We start from the raw sequence: 15,537 nt of genomic DNA on the forward strand, positions 1-15,537 counted from the left end.
AAAAAAAAAAAAAAAAAAAAAACGTTGAAAAAATGACATCCAAAAGGAAACAAATAGGTAGATTGGACTTTATGAAAATTGTGCTTTATGAACCTTTGTGCTTCAAAAGACACCACCAAGAGAATGAAAAGACAATTCACAGAACGGGGAAAATTCCTCACTAATCCTATATCTGGTGAGAATATACGTAGATTACACGTAGATGTCTTATAACCGAATAATAAAGACAAATAGCACAATTACAAAATGGGCAAAAGATCTGAATAGACATTTCTTGAAAGAAGATCTACAAACAGCCAACAAGCACATGAAAAGGTGCTCAACACCACTAGCCGTCAGGGAAATCCAAACCACAATGAGAAAGCGTTTCGCCCCCACGGGGTTGGCTATAATCAAAAAGTCAGAAAATAACAAGTGTGGGTGAGGATGTGGAGAAACTGGAACCTTACCCACTGCTGGTGGGTGTCAAATGGTGAAGCTTCTTTGGAAAACAGGCTGGCAGTCCCTCAAAAGTTAAACCCAGCGTTACCGCACGACCCAGCCATTCTCCCCCTAGGCATATACACAAGGAAAGTGAAAACATATGGTCACACAGAAATGTGCACATGAGTATTTACAGCAGTATTGTTCATAACGGCCCCAAACTGGAAATAGCCCGAATGCCCTATTCGGATAGATAATGGATGAATATTGTCCATGAATGGATAAATGATGAATGGATAAATAAAATGCGGTATAACCATACAATGGAGTATAACTGGGCAAGAAAAAGGAACAAAGCAGTGACGCGGGCTACAACATGGGTGAACCTTGAAAACATGAGGCTAAATGAAATAACAAGCCAGTCACAAGAGGCCACGTGGCACACGATTCCACTTATCAAGTGTCCAGAATTGGTGAATCCACAGAGACAAAAGTAGATGGTGGCTGCCTACGGCTGGGGGGTTGACTGCTATGGGCACAGGGTTTCCTTTCGGGACAGCGATGAAGACGTTCTAAAATGGCCTGTGGCTGCACAGCCCTGTGATTCTCCTAAACACCACTGAGCTGTGCGCTAAATGGGGGAATTGGATGGCATGGGAATGATATCTCAATAAAGCTGTCGATAAAAACAAAAAACAAAAGGAAGAGAGACAATACTAAGGCCGGATACACAGGAACGGTCCAGGCTGGAATCAAGCCCCAAGGGACTCACGCTGGCTCTGGCGGCCAAGCCTGTGGCCCGCTCTAGGGCCTGCGGAATTGTTACCGATAAAGGGCGGATAGGTAAACGGACAGCTGTGGCGTTCGACTTAGCAGTGCTTTGGAAACAGAGAGGTTTCCTGCCCGTAACTGAAACGCGGAGGCCCACAGTACGAGGGATGAAAGTCAGAGGAGATGCTTCCGGGATCACCACGCCGAATGGGCTGCTCTGACCGTGATCCCTAGGCCAGGACTTCCGACAGTGCAGAGAGGCGCATCCGTGGAGAGGCGCGGGGATTCCAGCACAGGCACACGACGTTTGCCTGCCTGCTCTGGAAAGGGGCCAAGCGGGACAGTCGTGTGGCCAGCTCCCTGAGGGTGCCATCTGGCGAGCCAGGACGGCCCCCTGGAACCACCAGACGGCCTCATATGGACGTGCGCTAACGTTTTCTTCAAGATAGCTCGTCCCAGTAGGGACAAACCAACCGGCTGTGGTGGCCGACGACGTGGTGAGAAACTCTCCCAGGACAGCGCAGGACTGGCACCAAACCCTCGGGGACCCCTTGGGCATCCCCAAGTGGATTTTATGGGTTATACATGTGCGCTCATAATAACCACGTTTCCTTTCTGAGTGAACCAAAGCAGTTGCTTGTTGGAAAAAACCCCAGCACTCGTAGGAGCTAAAATATACTAGACCTTGTGTTCCTTATTTGGGACGTTCCGACTCATTTATTTAGAAATATGCAGACACCCTTTTACTGGGAGGGTTATTCGTAAATCACTCGGAAGGTTCGCTGTCTTTTTACCCCGTATCTTTGGGGGGAAAACAGAGGTGGCTTTTTCAGAACTTACTACAAAGTGCACAACTGACAGCTCTTGAACTGGGTGGGGTTCCCGAGAAGCTCCAGAAGCTGGTTGCACACAAACCAGCTACACCCCAAGATGCTCGGGACAGGTAGCAGCGGTTACGAAGCTCTCGCCTAAGACCACTGGGATGAATTCTCCCTGATGCTTGCAACCACTGTTGTCCACACACTCTGTTACACGCCTTTGGGCTTCGTTCTTTGGGTCACGCTTTCCCACCTGATGCTTTTAAGGTTATATACACTTTTGATTTACCCTGTCACGCTTCCTTTGCCAATGATAACTGGCCTGGCTCCTGGCCTTGCTACTGACAGCCACCATCGTAATTCTTTAGATCAGTCCTCCCAAACTACAGCCGGGGAAATGGATACCGAAAAGCAGGATAAAGTGAGTTACGCATGCCTTATTAATTACGCCCCTCTTTGTAGACCATACAGAGAAGAGAAGGAGGACGCCCTTGTGCTGGGAGAGGTGGATTCTGCTATCTGGCAACATAACCGACCGGCTATCACAACCCAACACCCACAGACAGTATCCCTACAGCCCCCCGGAGGTGGAGCCCATCTCTTGTATGGGATCTGGCTCGTCAGCGCCACCCAGGACCGCAAGCTGACTGTTCTGCGGGGCTCTCGGACTGTCCCGAGTGGGTGGCTCTCCCCACCCCTCGGTGAACGCCGCCTTCTTGCGAATCATCTGAAGCTAGAACACCCTTCCGAGAGACACCAACAGCACCTGGTGGAGCTGATCACGGAGGCCGTCGGTCCCACGCGTAGGAATCGGACAGCTCTAAGTGGTCATCGAAGACGTGCCCCTCGTGTTGGGTGACAATAACACAGTCACGGCATGGTGCGGGGGGGGGCGGGATGGACCAGTCTGTCTTCCTGGTGCAAGCGGTCGTGGGTAACAGGAAGACCCTGGATTTTCTTTTGGCCACCGTGGGGGTGTGTCACTGCCAGCCCTTCACTCTGAACCTGGACTCGCAGCAGAGGTGCTGGGACAACCCACATTGCGGTAATGAGGGAAAGCAACCTGAACGCCGAGGGTGGCCTCGGGGAGTTGGTGGAACCAGTTTTCTTGGTCAGCCCCGGGAACTCTTAGATCACGGGTCTGGAGGGCCTTCCGGCACCTTCCAACAAGGTTACGCTTGTTCGTGTCAGTCACCCCACATCTAGCGTCCAGAATGCTAACTGCTTCTACGTCGTCACCGTGGTCCTGGCAGACGACTTAAGGTACAGGAACGGGGTAAGATCCCGCGGACCGACAGTGACAGACAATCAGACCCCCGATGACCCTTTGTGGGGGGTGGGCGGCAGCGTGAGGACCTAGACAAGCCCCCGCGGCCTCTCTTGCAGCGCTGACGGAGGGCGGGGCGGCCGGAACGGTGCTGAGAATAAAAATGCCCCTTCCCCCTTCCCTAGGGAAAGCCTGCTGGCCCGCAGCTTTGGTAACCAGTAAATGCCAGGCCTGGCAGGACCCTAACCAGTCAGTAGACACGTCTCTGAAAGCCAATCCATCCACGACAGCCCCAGGCTTGGAGATTCAGCCATCGGGTGGCAGATTCACTCAGCGATCAGTCTACCAAGGCTGGAGTCAACCCATTCTTCCTCAGTACGCAGCACAAGCCACACCCCGGGTCACATACCACCCAATCCTTTGTCTCCAGCACAGCTCCTAACGGGCTCCCCCTGCAACTCAGGACGAGACCAGCGGTCTGCTTTGCTCACCAAGACTGCCTGAACAGCACAGCATTCCTTACTTAAGCGAGCAATACATTCAGCCTTTTGGTATCAGATGCCGAGTGACGGTATCCATTCTTTAATACGTTCACTCATTCGTTCAGCAAGTATTTACTGAGCGCTTACAACTGCCAGGCTCTGTTCTAGGCGCTGGGGATTCAGCGGCGAACAAGACAGGAATACGTGCTCAGCCGCGTAAAGCGCGCATACGTCTGGCGGTGGGAAGTCCAATGACAGAAAAAGCAAAGTGGGGAGGCAGGGGGGCGGGAGGGCGGCGGAGGTGCTCAGGGAAGGCCGCCCAGAGCAGACAGCTACAGGGGCGAGGAGCCTCCAGGCCAAGAGGGGAGCACGGGCACAGTCTCGTCAGTTGGGGGGGGTCGAGGTCACCGAGGCTGGCATGGGGCGAATGAGGGTGAGGGCAGAAGGCCACCAGGCCAGGGTGTAGAAGCCTCTGGGCCACCCTAAGAATTCTGGTTTTGCTTCCGCTTGGAGAGGGGTCCTGGAGGGCTCTGAGCAGGGAGGGACTCGCCCCAAGTCAGATTTAAAAGGCTCGCTCTGACTACCCCGGGCATGTTAGAGCACCGCGGGGCAGGGAGAGCTGTTTCGGGGCCGTGGCCCCAGCACCCAGAACAGGCCTGGTGCCTGGTGGGCAATCATGTGCTCGTAAAACCAGAGAATGTGGGGGGTTGTCCAGAGTTCAGCCCAGAGCTGCCCCGTCTCCGGCGCAAGTCAGCGGAGGACACGGGAACCCCACGCTCTCTGGGAGCCCACCTCCCTTCCTGTGCCGGACGCTGTGGGGCTGGTGGCCTGGGCAGGTGGCGGGGATGCCAAGACCCAGGGGCTCCCCTCCGGGCCCTGGTGCCGCTGCAGCCCGAGTAACCAGCCCCTCCCCTCTCCCAGCTTCCTGGGCAGGACAAGGGGGGGCCTCAAGCTGCACGCCCTGAGCCCCGGGCCTTCACCTCGGTGACCCCTCCCCCCCCGCAGGTCCGCTTCTGTGCCTCTGACGCACCCCAGGTGTGCCCTCTTCCGCAAGCCCCGCTTCCCGTCGGCCGCATCCCAGGCGAGGTTGCCCCCGTGCCGCTCGCCCCGCCCTGACAGGCCCCTGCCCCTCCCGCCCAGGCCCCGGGTGGAAGGGGGGAAGCCAGCGCCCGGGCCCTCCTCGTGGGTCCCCACTCACCCACGCAGTCCTTCCGGTTCCAGTGGAGCCGCCTCCCCGGGGGACAGACGCATTCGTAGCTGCCCTTGGTGTTGACGCAGCCCTGGTCGCAGCTCCCGTTGTTCACGCTGCACTCGTCCACGTCTGCAAGCACGGGTGGGGGTGAGGGCGGGAGGCTGGCAGGGCAGGGCCGCCCAGGACGAGAGGGCCGAGGAGCCCGACCCCGACGACAGCCCGACACCGTCCTCGGATGCAGACGTGCGGCCGCACGCGTCACACGCGGACGCCGGCCCACGTCCCTCCCCCGCCGGGGACCGTAGCGGTTTGCTGAACTTGAGCGGCTGTGCCCAGACTGGGGGGGAGGGCAGAGGCGGCACAAAATTAAAGTGCCAAGCAGGTCTCATGGGGCCGGGTCGTGAGGCTTCTCTTACCAGGGCCGCTCCCTCCTGGGCCCCGGGCCCCAGTGTCAAGGAAGCCGCCTCCGAGGCCCTTCCTTCGCTGACCACCAAGGAACCAAGGCCCCCCCCTGGAGATGGGGACGGGCTGGGCCACACACACACTGGGGTGCCCGGCTCTGAGCATCTGGGTGGCCGGGATTTGGGCAGCGGCAGGCCCAGGGGAGCTAGTGCCCGGGTTTTGGGGGGTCCCTCCAGAAGAATCTGCAGCCCACCCCAGGAGCCACCCCCATGCCCCACACCAGCTGTGCCCGATCATGTCGCTATCTGACCCCATCCCACCCGCAGAGCCGCCCAGCAGAGGGAGTGTGGTCACAGGAAATGAGGCCCCTAGGACCTCGGGGCCATTCTGATCTCTCCCACCTTCGCCTGCTGCCCTGCGCCTCTCCAAGTCCCATCGTTTATAGCTAAGCACATCTAGAACCTTCCCCTTCTCTGGACGCCCCCCCCCCCCCGACTTCGCCCGAGCTCTGGAGCTCTGGCTCCCATGCCTGGAGTTGCCTCCCTATTGGTGCCCTGGGTTCCTCTCTCCCAAACGCGTGGCAGCTAGTGACCTCGTTACACGGACATGGCCATGTCACACCCCTACTCAAACCCTCCAACAGTCTCTCTTCGCCCTGGGGGTAAAACCCAAGTCACCTCCAGGGCTCACCAAGCCTTGCCTCCTCCCTGCCTGCATCTCCCACCACGTTCTCCTTCCCTCACGGGGCTCTACCGGCTGCTTCTTGGCCCCTCGGTGCTGCCTCGGTGACTTTGCACGTGCTGATCCTTCTGGCCTGCTTCCTTCACCTTGTGCCAGACACCTCTCCTTTAGGGTCCCCCCACTGTCTCCACACGCCTCCCTTCTCTGTCGTCACCCTCTCCCGCTGGCATGAGCCATCTGTGGGATTCTCTGTGTGGCAGTCACCCCGATCCAGACCGAGGTCCCCTGGAGCTGCCGTCCGCAGGCCTGAGGCCACAGCCTGGCAGAGGCCGGGCCCCTTAGTGGACGCTTGCTGCTCCCTCCCCCATCCTCCACTCTGCTCTTGGCTGAGCCCCTCTGCCCACCAGCCCCCAGCCTTGCTTAGGTCCCCTCCCGGCCCTCCGGAGTCAAGGTCAGGGTTAGGGTGTGGGGCGCAGCGTGGGTGGCCGTGTGGCCAGGCGCGTGCCTCGGGGGGGAGGTGGCCCTGGCGGGCGGGCTGCAGACCTCCGCAGTGGGTTGTCCCGTAGAGTGTGTAGCCGCGGTGACACAGGCACTGGAAGCTGCCCGGGGAGTTGATGCAGATGTGGTCGCAGGTCCTCTCGAAGGAGCACTCGTCGATGTCTGTGTGGCCACAGGGAGACAAAGTCCGGGGAGGAGTTTCAGGGGGATGGGCACAGCCTGTCACTCGACGGTCACCCAGTGTACGTCTGTACACAGAGTCCCTGAGGCTCCATGCACAGGCGACCCGCGGCGTCAGCCTTCTCGTCAAGGCCCCATTTTCTACTTTATCTCCGCCAACCTCACGCTTCCATCTGCCGTCTTTTCTGGAGGTGGGCAGGGTAGAAACACTTTGACCGCAAGGTATTATTACGAATCTCTGCTATTTTAACCTCTCACGTTCAGTTGTGGTTGGTATTTAATCCGCATCTGCAGGAGAGTGACAGAGGCTTGCCTGAGGATACACATGAGCTGGGACATGAAGCCCGGACCTCTTGGATGCCGACCAAAGTGTGTTTTCCTATTCACTTCAAGATGTCTCTTGAGGCAGTAAGGAAAACAGCCCAAACAGAAGGGGGTATGCCACTCATGAGGGTTAACAAGGTAGCCTTGACACTATGTGAAATTTGATCCTGAGCTTCCTGGTGGCCAGAGTAAAAAAGGAAAAAGGGTCACGGAGTGCTTGTTATCGGACAGAAAGGAAGAAATGAACCACATGCTCATAGGAGACAAGCCTGTCCTGGCCAAAAATTCTGAGGAAAATGGCTCTCGTGGGATAGCCGACGGGGCTCCTGAGGGCCAAACAGACACTGACCCACCTCTCCATGGGCACCGTTCACTCTTGGCGTACACCGAATGTGACCACACATATTGACGATATACATGTGTTTGTAATAATTCCAGCACAAGCGAGGAATCGCACTGTGGGTGCTCCAAGGAGGATATGATCCCTCCCTGCAGCAGAATCTGGGAAGATCTCCTGGTACTTGTGGCATCTGGGCTAGGCCTTGAAGGATGGGACTAACTCGGCAGTTAGGAATGGAAGTGGGGGAAGGGCACTCCAAGCAGCGGCTGGGGGTGGGGGGAACGAGGCACCAGGGGACTATGTGGAACTCAGGGGGGTGGGGAGGGGTGCCTGAGGTCCCCATCCCAAGGGCCGGAGTGCCAGGCAAAGGAAGGCAGGCTCCTCCCTGCTGGAGCTGGGCAGCCCAGGCTGGTGCTGGAGCAGGGCTGGGAAGTGGCCAGAGCCCCAGGGCCTCAGAGAGGGGGGCCTGGAGGGGACTGGCTGGAACCCAGAGGCAGACGCCTCATCGCCTCCTCTCGGCAGCTGCCCACCTCTCTCGTGGGACAGCTGGGGGTACAAAGTCAAGGGCTCTCCCTGAGCCCTCCACAGACCTCGGCAAGGCAGGTGGAGAAGCTAAGTCCGAGCGTAGAGGAGCCTGGACAGGTGCTGTGCTCCCAACAGGCCTCACGCCCTGAGAGGAAGCTAGAACCCGGAGATCCACCGAGGGATGAGGAGGCGGAGCCCGGGAGGGGACTTGCCGGGCTCAGGTCACATGCCAGGCTGGCGGCAAGCCAGCCCCGGCCCCTCCCTCACCAGCCTTCGTCGGTGCCCTTGGGAGAGCACAGCCCTCGCCCCTCATGGCAGCGCGCTGCCCCAGGGCCAGCCTTGAGCCCCACTAACAGGCAGGAGATACAAGCCCTATGGCCCGACTCAGCGGTGTGCAGCCTGCCACAGAGGAAAGGACTCGTCTGCAAGAGTCACTGATGATGAAACTGAGCCACGTTCCTGCCACACAGGACGCCCTGGCTACTCCCCCTGTACTTTCTCCCAAAGCCGGCCCCCGGGACACCCCTGTCTTCTCAATGACCTCATACAGTTCCACGGGGCTCCTTACGGCTCCCCGAACTCTCCTTGGGTGGGTTTACCTCCCTGGCTTCTCCAGGAAAATGCCTATTCACCACTGTCCCCTCCACCAGGAAGTCTTCCCCGACTACTCTCTCCACTGCCCATCCTCTGGGCTCTCCCTGCAGCCCGGAAGTCTCCTGGACTTGTGCTGGGCTGTGATGCTTGGCTTCCGCCCAGGCCTGTCATCACCCCATTGGCTCCTTGCAGGCACCCGGGAACCCTAAGGAAGGACTGCAGGAAAGTGTAATGTGCCCTGCCTTCCAGCAGGTGGTAGCATCTCACCTCCGAAGCCTCCGAAGGAGGCCTGGGACCACAGGGATGGAGGGTGGAGCTTCTGAGCTCTGCCTGGACTCACTGTGACCCCCCTGCCCCCCTCCCATCCCCGGGGGCATGTGCAGATGCCTTTCCAGGCCTCACTTTCCCATCCATAAAGGGGCAGGTTGGCCTGGGTGGCTTCTGAGGGCCCCCAGAGTCCTGAAGGACAGAGAAGGCGGGGGCGGGGGGGGGGGGGCAGGTGCACATGCTGGGAATGGGAAATCCACAGCTGCTCTCTCACAACAGCAGGGCTGATGAACCTGGCCCTGGGCCTCTGCTCCTAGGAGCCTGCATAAGCCCGAGGTGGGCGGGACAAGGACGGGGTGTCCCGGGGCGCACGGGAGGCTCACCTTGGCACGTCCGCTCATCGGTCAGCAGCTTGTAGCCCTTCCGGCAGCCACACTCGAAGCTGCCCACGGTGTTGCGGCAGAAGTGGTCACAGCCTCCGTTGTTGGCCAGGCACTCGTTGATGTCTGCGGGGACCAAGCAGGCGGGGCAAGGCGAGTGGGCTTGGCCACCAGGTGGGGGGACAGTTCGTCTCCGCTCCTGACTGCCGATGGCCCCCCATCTGAGCACAGCGAGCGAGGGGCCTGGCTCACAGCAGTGGGGGTCAGGAGGATGAGTCATCCCGCCTCCCCCAGACTGGGCATTCGTGGCATAGACGGGAGAGGAGTGACGTGTGCTGTGCCCGGCAAGATGACAGGGACAATGACGTCCACCGTGTCCTTCCACGTGCACGTTTGGGGCGTCAGTGCGGCCTGGAGCAGGCTGGGCTGCTTCCCGATGGCCGTGACCTTGGGCGAGCTACTGCCCCTGGAGCCTTGGCTCCCCGGCTGTAAGACAAGGGTCAGAAGCACACCTTGGAAGGACACCATGAGGATTAAATGACAGTCCTGGGGGCTGGGGGCTGGTGCTTAGGGAGGGCTCAGTCAACAATTTGTAGCTTTAACGCCCCCGCTTTACTGATGGGAAACGGAGGCTTAGAAAGGTAACTGTGTTCGAGGGGGGTTGCTAACGTCCCCGGTTCTTGCCTGTTGGTCTAAGTGGAATCTTCACTCATCATTTAGCCAGCTGTGGCTGTACCCTAAAGGTCACCGGGCCCAACCCCGTGCAATAAAGGGCCCTTCCCAAACATCCCTGCCAGTTGGCTTCTCCTTGCATACCTCTGGTGATGGAGGGCTTTCTCCTTCACAGCATGCCTGTTGGCTGATGCATCACCAGCTTCTCCCTGACTCCTGTGAGTTCCCTCCTGCCTCCCCTGCCCTGCTTCTCTGGGTTTTGCTCTCTGGACCCCAGGCCAGCCCGGCAGACCATGTCATCAGAGACCTCGTCCCTGAGGTCTCTTCTTGGTCCAAAGTTCCTCTTGGGCCCTGACCCCAAGGCTCCCCATGCTGACATGACCCAGCAAGCAGTAACAGATGACTTTCAAAATGGTGTTTTCACCCTGGATTGCAGGGGGTGAAAGGAAGTGATGGAAAACAGAAAGGACTTCTCTGTGTTGGCCAAAGGCCACATCTCTGCAGAGTGGCTGACTCAGACTCCAGCTATCGCTGAGCCTGTCCTGAATGTGAGGGCCCAGGTGCCCCTGTCCCATGAGCAAGGTCCATCTGCCCCCTTTGTGCCGAGCTCCATGGAGGAGACTCCGTCCCATCTCAGCGGCTCCAAATCTCAGATGGAGCCTCACTTCTTCTTCCTCAAACCAAACAAGCTGGACCTGACACGTGCAGAAAGTCCTAGAGCAGTGCTCCCGCAGAGTGCTCTCCAACAAGATAAAACCCAAGTGTGGCCCAGGACACTAGGAGAAGGAGGCTTTTATAGACAGCAAGGCTGAGGGGCCAGGCCTGGGGTGGGGTGGGGGGCTCAGTCGGTAGGCGTCTGACTCTTGATTTCGGCTCAGGTCACGATAGCACGATTTGTGGGATCGAGCCCCACGATGGGGCTCGGAGCTAATAGCACAGCACCCGCTTGAGATTCTCTCTTCCTCTCTCTCTGCCCCTCCCCTGCTCTCATGTGCTCACACACATACTCTCTCTCTCAAAATAAATAACCTTAAAAAAAAAAAAAAGACGGCAAGGCTGCAACCCTCCCACCCCCGGCAGGCAGTTCTCAGAGCCTCTGGGAGGAGACTGGCACAACGCAGGGGCCCAGCGAGCCTGGCAGGGGCGGACCCCAGAGCTGCTTTTCTGGGGAGCCCCCGTGGGAACCACCTCTGAGGAGTGCAGGACACCCAATGGGCGTGCCCCTGCATCTCCTTGCCCTTGGTTGCCCCCCTCTCCATGCACCCCTACCCCAAAGACCCATTCGGTTTGCAAAATCTGGTGACTCTGGCACAAGGAGGAGGCGGAGGAGGGGAACCGGAGGTGGTCCCCACTAAGTGAGGCCTGCGGTTCGGCCTGCCTGGCCCTGACTCCTGCTGTGCCACCTCCTGGGTGACTTCACCCCTCTAAATACAGTAGGTGCTGTATATGTGCGCAGCGAGATGATCGCTCACGACAATCTCAGCTCTGGACAGCTCTGTACACGCCCATGTTCCAGGAACAAAAATGCCCAAGGGTAAGGCTGCCCAGACCCCACGGTAGGTAGTCGGACCCTCTGGGGGGGTCCCTGCACCTACTGGGTACAACCTCATGCTGGCGACCGGGCCAAGCGCTTTGTGGCAAGGCCTTGTGTGATCGTCAAAATGACCGGGGGACCAGATCCCCCGTTTTACGGGGGGGGGGGGGGGGTCACAGCTACACGCAGGAGCCAGCTTGGAGCCCAGCTCCAGCTGTCTCCAAAGACGAGCCTTCTCCAGCGCACCCTGCTGGCCCTGTGGCCTCCAGAGAAAGCAGACATCAAGTCCAGTTGAGGGCCTGTCCAGGGCAGAGGCTTGGACATCTCTCTTGTCCTCTCCCCCTGGGGATTATGGGAAGATGGGGAAATTTCTTAAAAACATTTTTTAATGTTTACTTATTTTCGAGAGAAAGAGTCAGACTGTGAGCAGGGGAGGGGCAGAGGGAGAGGGAGACACAGAATCTGAAGCAGGCTGCAGGCTCTGAGCAAGCCGTCAGCACAGAGCCCGATGCGGGGCTCGAACCCACAGACTGTGAGATCGTGACCTGAGCCGATGTCGATGCTTAACCGACTGAGCCACCCAGGCACCCAGGAAGATGGCAGGAGAGTGGAGGCCCGTCTCGGCTCTGACCCAGGGAGCTGTGTGATCCTGGGCAGGGAAAGGCACCTCTCTGAGCCTCAGGTCCCCCATCTGTGAACTGGGCTGCCAACAGGCGCCTCTCACAGACTGAATCCGCAGACGGGGTCTGCCTCTTCAGGAATGCCTCAGGGCTTCTGGACCGCCCAGCCCCATCCCTATCCCCATGTGGGCCTGTCGGCTGAGGGACTGTCACAGCAACTAGACAGGCCGTGGGAGGCATGCTTGCTTGAGGCCAGGCTGGTGGAGAGGCTGCCTGGGGGTCCGAGTGGGAGAAGTGCCCCCGGCTCTAGCCCGAGATGCAGTCACGCAGGCCCTGGACCTTCATTCTGACGGGCCTCGGCCCCTCTAAGGCTCCTCTCCCTCTTCACCCTGCCCCCACCTCCACCAGGCAGCCAGCAGTCCTGTACCTGTTTACAAGTCTTCTGTGGCCCCGAGTCATCCGAGGACGAAGGCCCAGCCCTGTTTGCAGGCCCTCCCCTTGGCCTCCTCGGCCCAGATGCTCTGCCCTCCTCTTTCTGTGTACTTGACTTCTGCCTTGGTGGCCCAGACTCCGGCTGCCTCACTCGGGGCAGCCCCCACCGCAGCTTGGGAACCACCACCTCTCTAGGAAGACTTTGCTGACGTTCCCTTCATCAGTGTGGGCTGTCCCCTTGTCATGGGACCTGGCCTCGGCGGGGGGGCGGCGAGAGGGCCCTGAGGACACAGATGGGGAATCTGGCTCCCGTCTGGAGCCCCAGGGCCCAGCAAGAGGCTGCACAGAGTGTATTCGCTGATGAATGACGAATGAATGAGTTACGGTGGCTAAGAGCAGGGCTCTTGAGGGCCTTGGGCCATCAAGGAGAACTTTCAGCCGTATCAGCAATGTTCAAGCATCAGTGGGAGGGGGCACAGCCTGGAAACCCAGGGGCCATGTGGGGGGCTTTTGGTGGGAGTGGGCTGATGTCACCCTAGAGCAGCCTCGTGGGGAGGGCAAGCCGCTGGGCTGGGCTCGCTGGGCAGAGTGAGGGAGAAGAGGAAACAGGTGGTGGGTGGGCATTCTTCGGACTGTTCTGGAAGGTGTTGGGAGGAGGGCCTGGTGTCTCTGAGGAAATCCGGGCTCCAGCTCAGGGAGTTGAAGCTCCAGATCTCCCTCCTCTCAGAAGAGCCCATTAGCAAGGTGCTCCCCTTCCCAATATCAAACAGGTGCAGCACCAAATAGGGGGCCTTGAGATTGGACCCCTGCCGTGCCCACACTGTTGAAAACAAAGCTGGGGGCAAATCCTTCAGACAACTCCACAGCCCTCATGTTTCAGGCAGGACCCCCCCCTCCCCTCCCCTCTTCTATGCCGGTCTCCACATGCCCGTGTGACCCCTGTGTGCTCAGGGCTTTCAGCTCTGGATTTTCCAAGACCTCTGTTACCTTTACCCTCTAGTCACGGGTCTTGCTTCACCATGGCTTTTGGCTTCCAGAACATACTAAACCTTTGAAATCACTCCTTTGATATCCCCTTCTGGGCCCGGGCCAACGCCAGGGTGTGCACGCCCACCGAGGAGGCAAAGCCCCGGGGCCGGGGATTCCCAGCCGGCCGGTCCTGCCAGGCGCCCGCGCCCTGACCTGCACCTCACCGGCGGCCCCGGAGAACTCGGGCGGTGAGCACGAGGCTCTGGGACCCCAAATCCTGGGGTCTGGAGGTCAGCGTTTGTTCCCCAGTGTTCCCTGAGTTGAAGACGTCATGATGCTCATCACATCGGGCAGTTCTAGACCCATGCCAGTCCTGAAATGCCAACTTGTACGACAACATCCGGACTGCTCTGCTTACCGCTGCCTCCGCCTGGTCCAAGCCGGGTCGTCTCCAGCCCGGGTGACGACAGCAGCTGCCTCACTGCTCCTCCAGACCCCGCTCAGAGCCCCGTCCAAGCGGTGGTCAGGGACCAGCTCAAAATGCAACCCCGGGCCCGTGCTGCCCCTGTTCAGTGGTGTCTGGGGGCTCGCCAAGGCTCAAAGGGTACAGGGCCGAGCCCTCCCCGGCACACAGGCCCTGCAGCATCTGGCCTGGCCTCCCCCGCATCTCACAGACCGGGGCGCACAAGATGTCTTTGGGGCCTTAAAGCCCTTGGCCTCTGCACGGCCGCCCCCGTGCTGCTGGAAACACGGCCCGGTAGCGCCTCTCCCGGCGCCCTCCCAGCCCCGGTGCGGGGCAGGCTCCGGTCCTCAGTCTTCTGCCGGGCGGTATGCCATCCAGCACCCAGCGGTCTGTAATACACGTCCATCTCGGTGATTTTAAAAGCTGAAAAGCTGTCTTTTGCATTCGACAGTACGGGAGGCGGAGCGGCCTGACTTTACCCTCTTCGGCCCCAGCTCAAAGGGCACGGGGCCAGGCCTGCTGCGACGCCGCTGGCTGTGAGGACAGCCGGGACTGTGGGGAGCCCTGGCCGGTCCCCCCTACATCGAGTCCACATGTCACAAGCGGGCACCGAGCAGGCAGAGCGGGGGCTACGGAAGGGCTTTCTTTTCAAACAAACAGGTGGAAGGACCTCTGCTTCTGTCAATAACCCCTCGGTTCTTCCCAGCAAGGCAGCTCAGAAGGAGTCAGATGCTGTCTAGTTTTACAGGCTTAAGAGAAAAGCCCACCTCGGACTATTTAAAATCGCCAGAGGCCTCTGCTGTCCGTATTGTCACCCACTGGGCTTTGGAAGTTCACACTCCTCTGCCCTTCCGCTGCCTTCCAGCCAGGCCTGCTTCCTGGCAAGGCGGGGAGGCAGGTGGCCAGCGCTCCCAGGGATCCGAAGGGTCAGCTTGGGGCCTTGTGAGTGGCACTGAGGGGAGCTCTCCCTCCCCTGCAGGGGGCTCTGGTGCTTGGGGCTCCTTTGCGAGGGCTGCAGGGAGGCCCCTTCAGTCTCTGGACCTGCCAGCTCTCGCTTCTTGTGTCCTGACGGACCCCTAACACCACGAGCACCTCCGGGGGCACTCAGAACCCTGTGGGTTGAATCAGGGAGCGAGAGGGGGAAGAGCCGAGCAAGGTCCATCTGCTGTCACGTCCAGTGGCCAGGAAAGCGGTCCATTCCCGCAAGATTCTCATCCTCCCGGAACCTCACCTCTAACTGCAAACGGAGGTCCTTCTGCACCCCTAGTCCCGAGAGCCCCCACAATTTCACTCCTCCAGCCACAAGAACACGCAGCGTTCTCTTTTTTCCAACGGTGACAAGAAGACAATCCCGTCTCTGTACAAGGAGACCTGTCCTCCCCAAACCTCCCCGGGTCGTGCCGATGCCCCAGCTCTGCCAGGTGCTCCCGCGAAGGGGAGGGGAAGGGACGGCCACAGCTCTCACCCCGGGTGTGTGTCTGTTGAGGGGACCACGATGTATCACTGTGGGCCTAGGAGGCCCCGCAGTGAAGACGCTGCTCGCCCAGCACAGCACAGCGCACAGCCGGTTTCTCGGATCGCAGAGCGCCGCTGTTTTGCTCAGGACCCTACCGATGCAGCGTTCTCTTGAACCCTGCTGGGGGGCACTGGTACCGACCCTCCCCCTTCTCGGCCTCTCCAGCAGAAGCCTCGGGGACCGCTGA

The 15,537-nt window shown here is 59.4% G+C and overlaps 2 protein-coding genes across 4 annotated transcripts in view; both read right to left on the minus strand.

The window, feature by feature from the left end:
• TTLL1 (TTL family tubulin polyglutamylase complex subunit L1) overlaps positions 1-15,537 on the minus strand; it is a 267,977-nt gene that overhangs the window by 157,715 nt on the left and 94,725 nt on the right. The window lies entirely within an intron of this gene.
• SCUBE1 (signal peptide, CUB domain and EGF like domain containing 1) overlaps positions 1-15,537 on the minus strand; it is a 131,608-nt gene that overhangs the window by 21,123 nt on the left and 94,948 nt on the right. For both annotated transcript variants that reach the window (XM_049626477.1, XM_049626476.1), the window contains 3 exons: positions 9,148-9,270; positions 6,580-6,696; positions 4,960-5,082 (listed from right to left, as the gene is read on the minus strand). In XM_049626477.1, the coding sequence (XP_049482434.1) occupies positions 4,960-5,082; positions 6,580-6,696; positions 9,148-9,270 (363 nt within the window). The remainder of the gene's footprint in view (positions 1-4,959; positions 5,083-6,579; positions 6,697-9,147; positions 9,271-15,537) is intronic.

This window comes from Panthera uncia, chromosome B4 (assembly GCF_023721935.1).
Source record: "Panthera uncia isolate 11264 chromosome B4, Puncia_PCG_1.0, whole genome shotgun sequence".
NCBI lineage: Eukaryota > Metazoa > Chordata > Mammalia > Carnivora > Felidae > Panthera > Panthera uncia.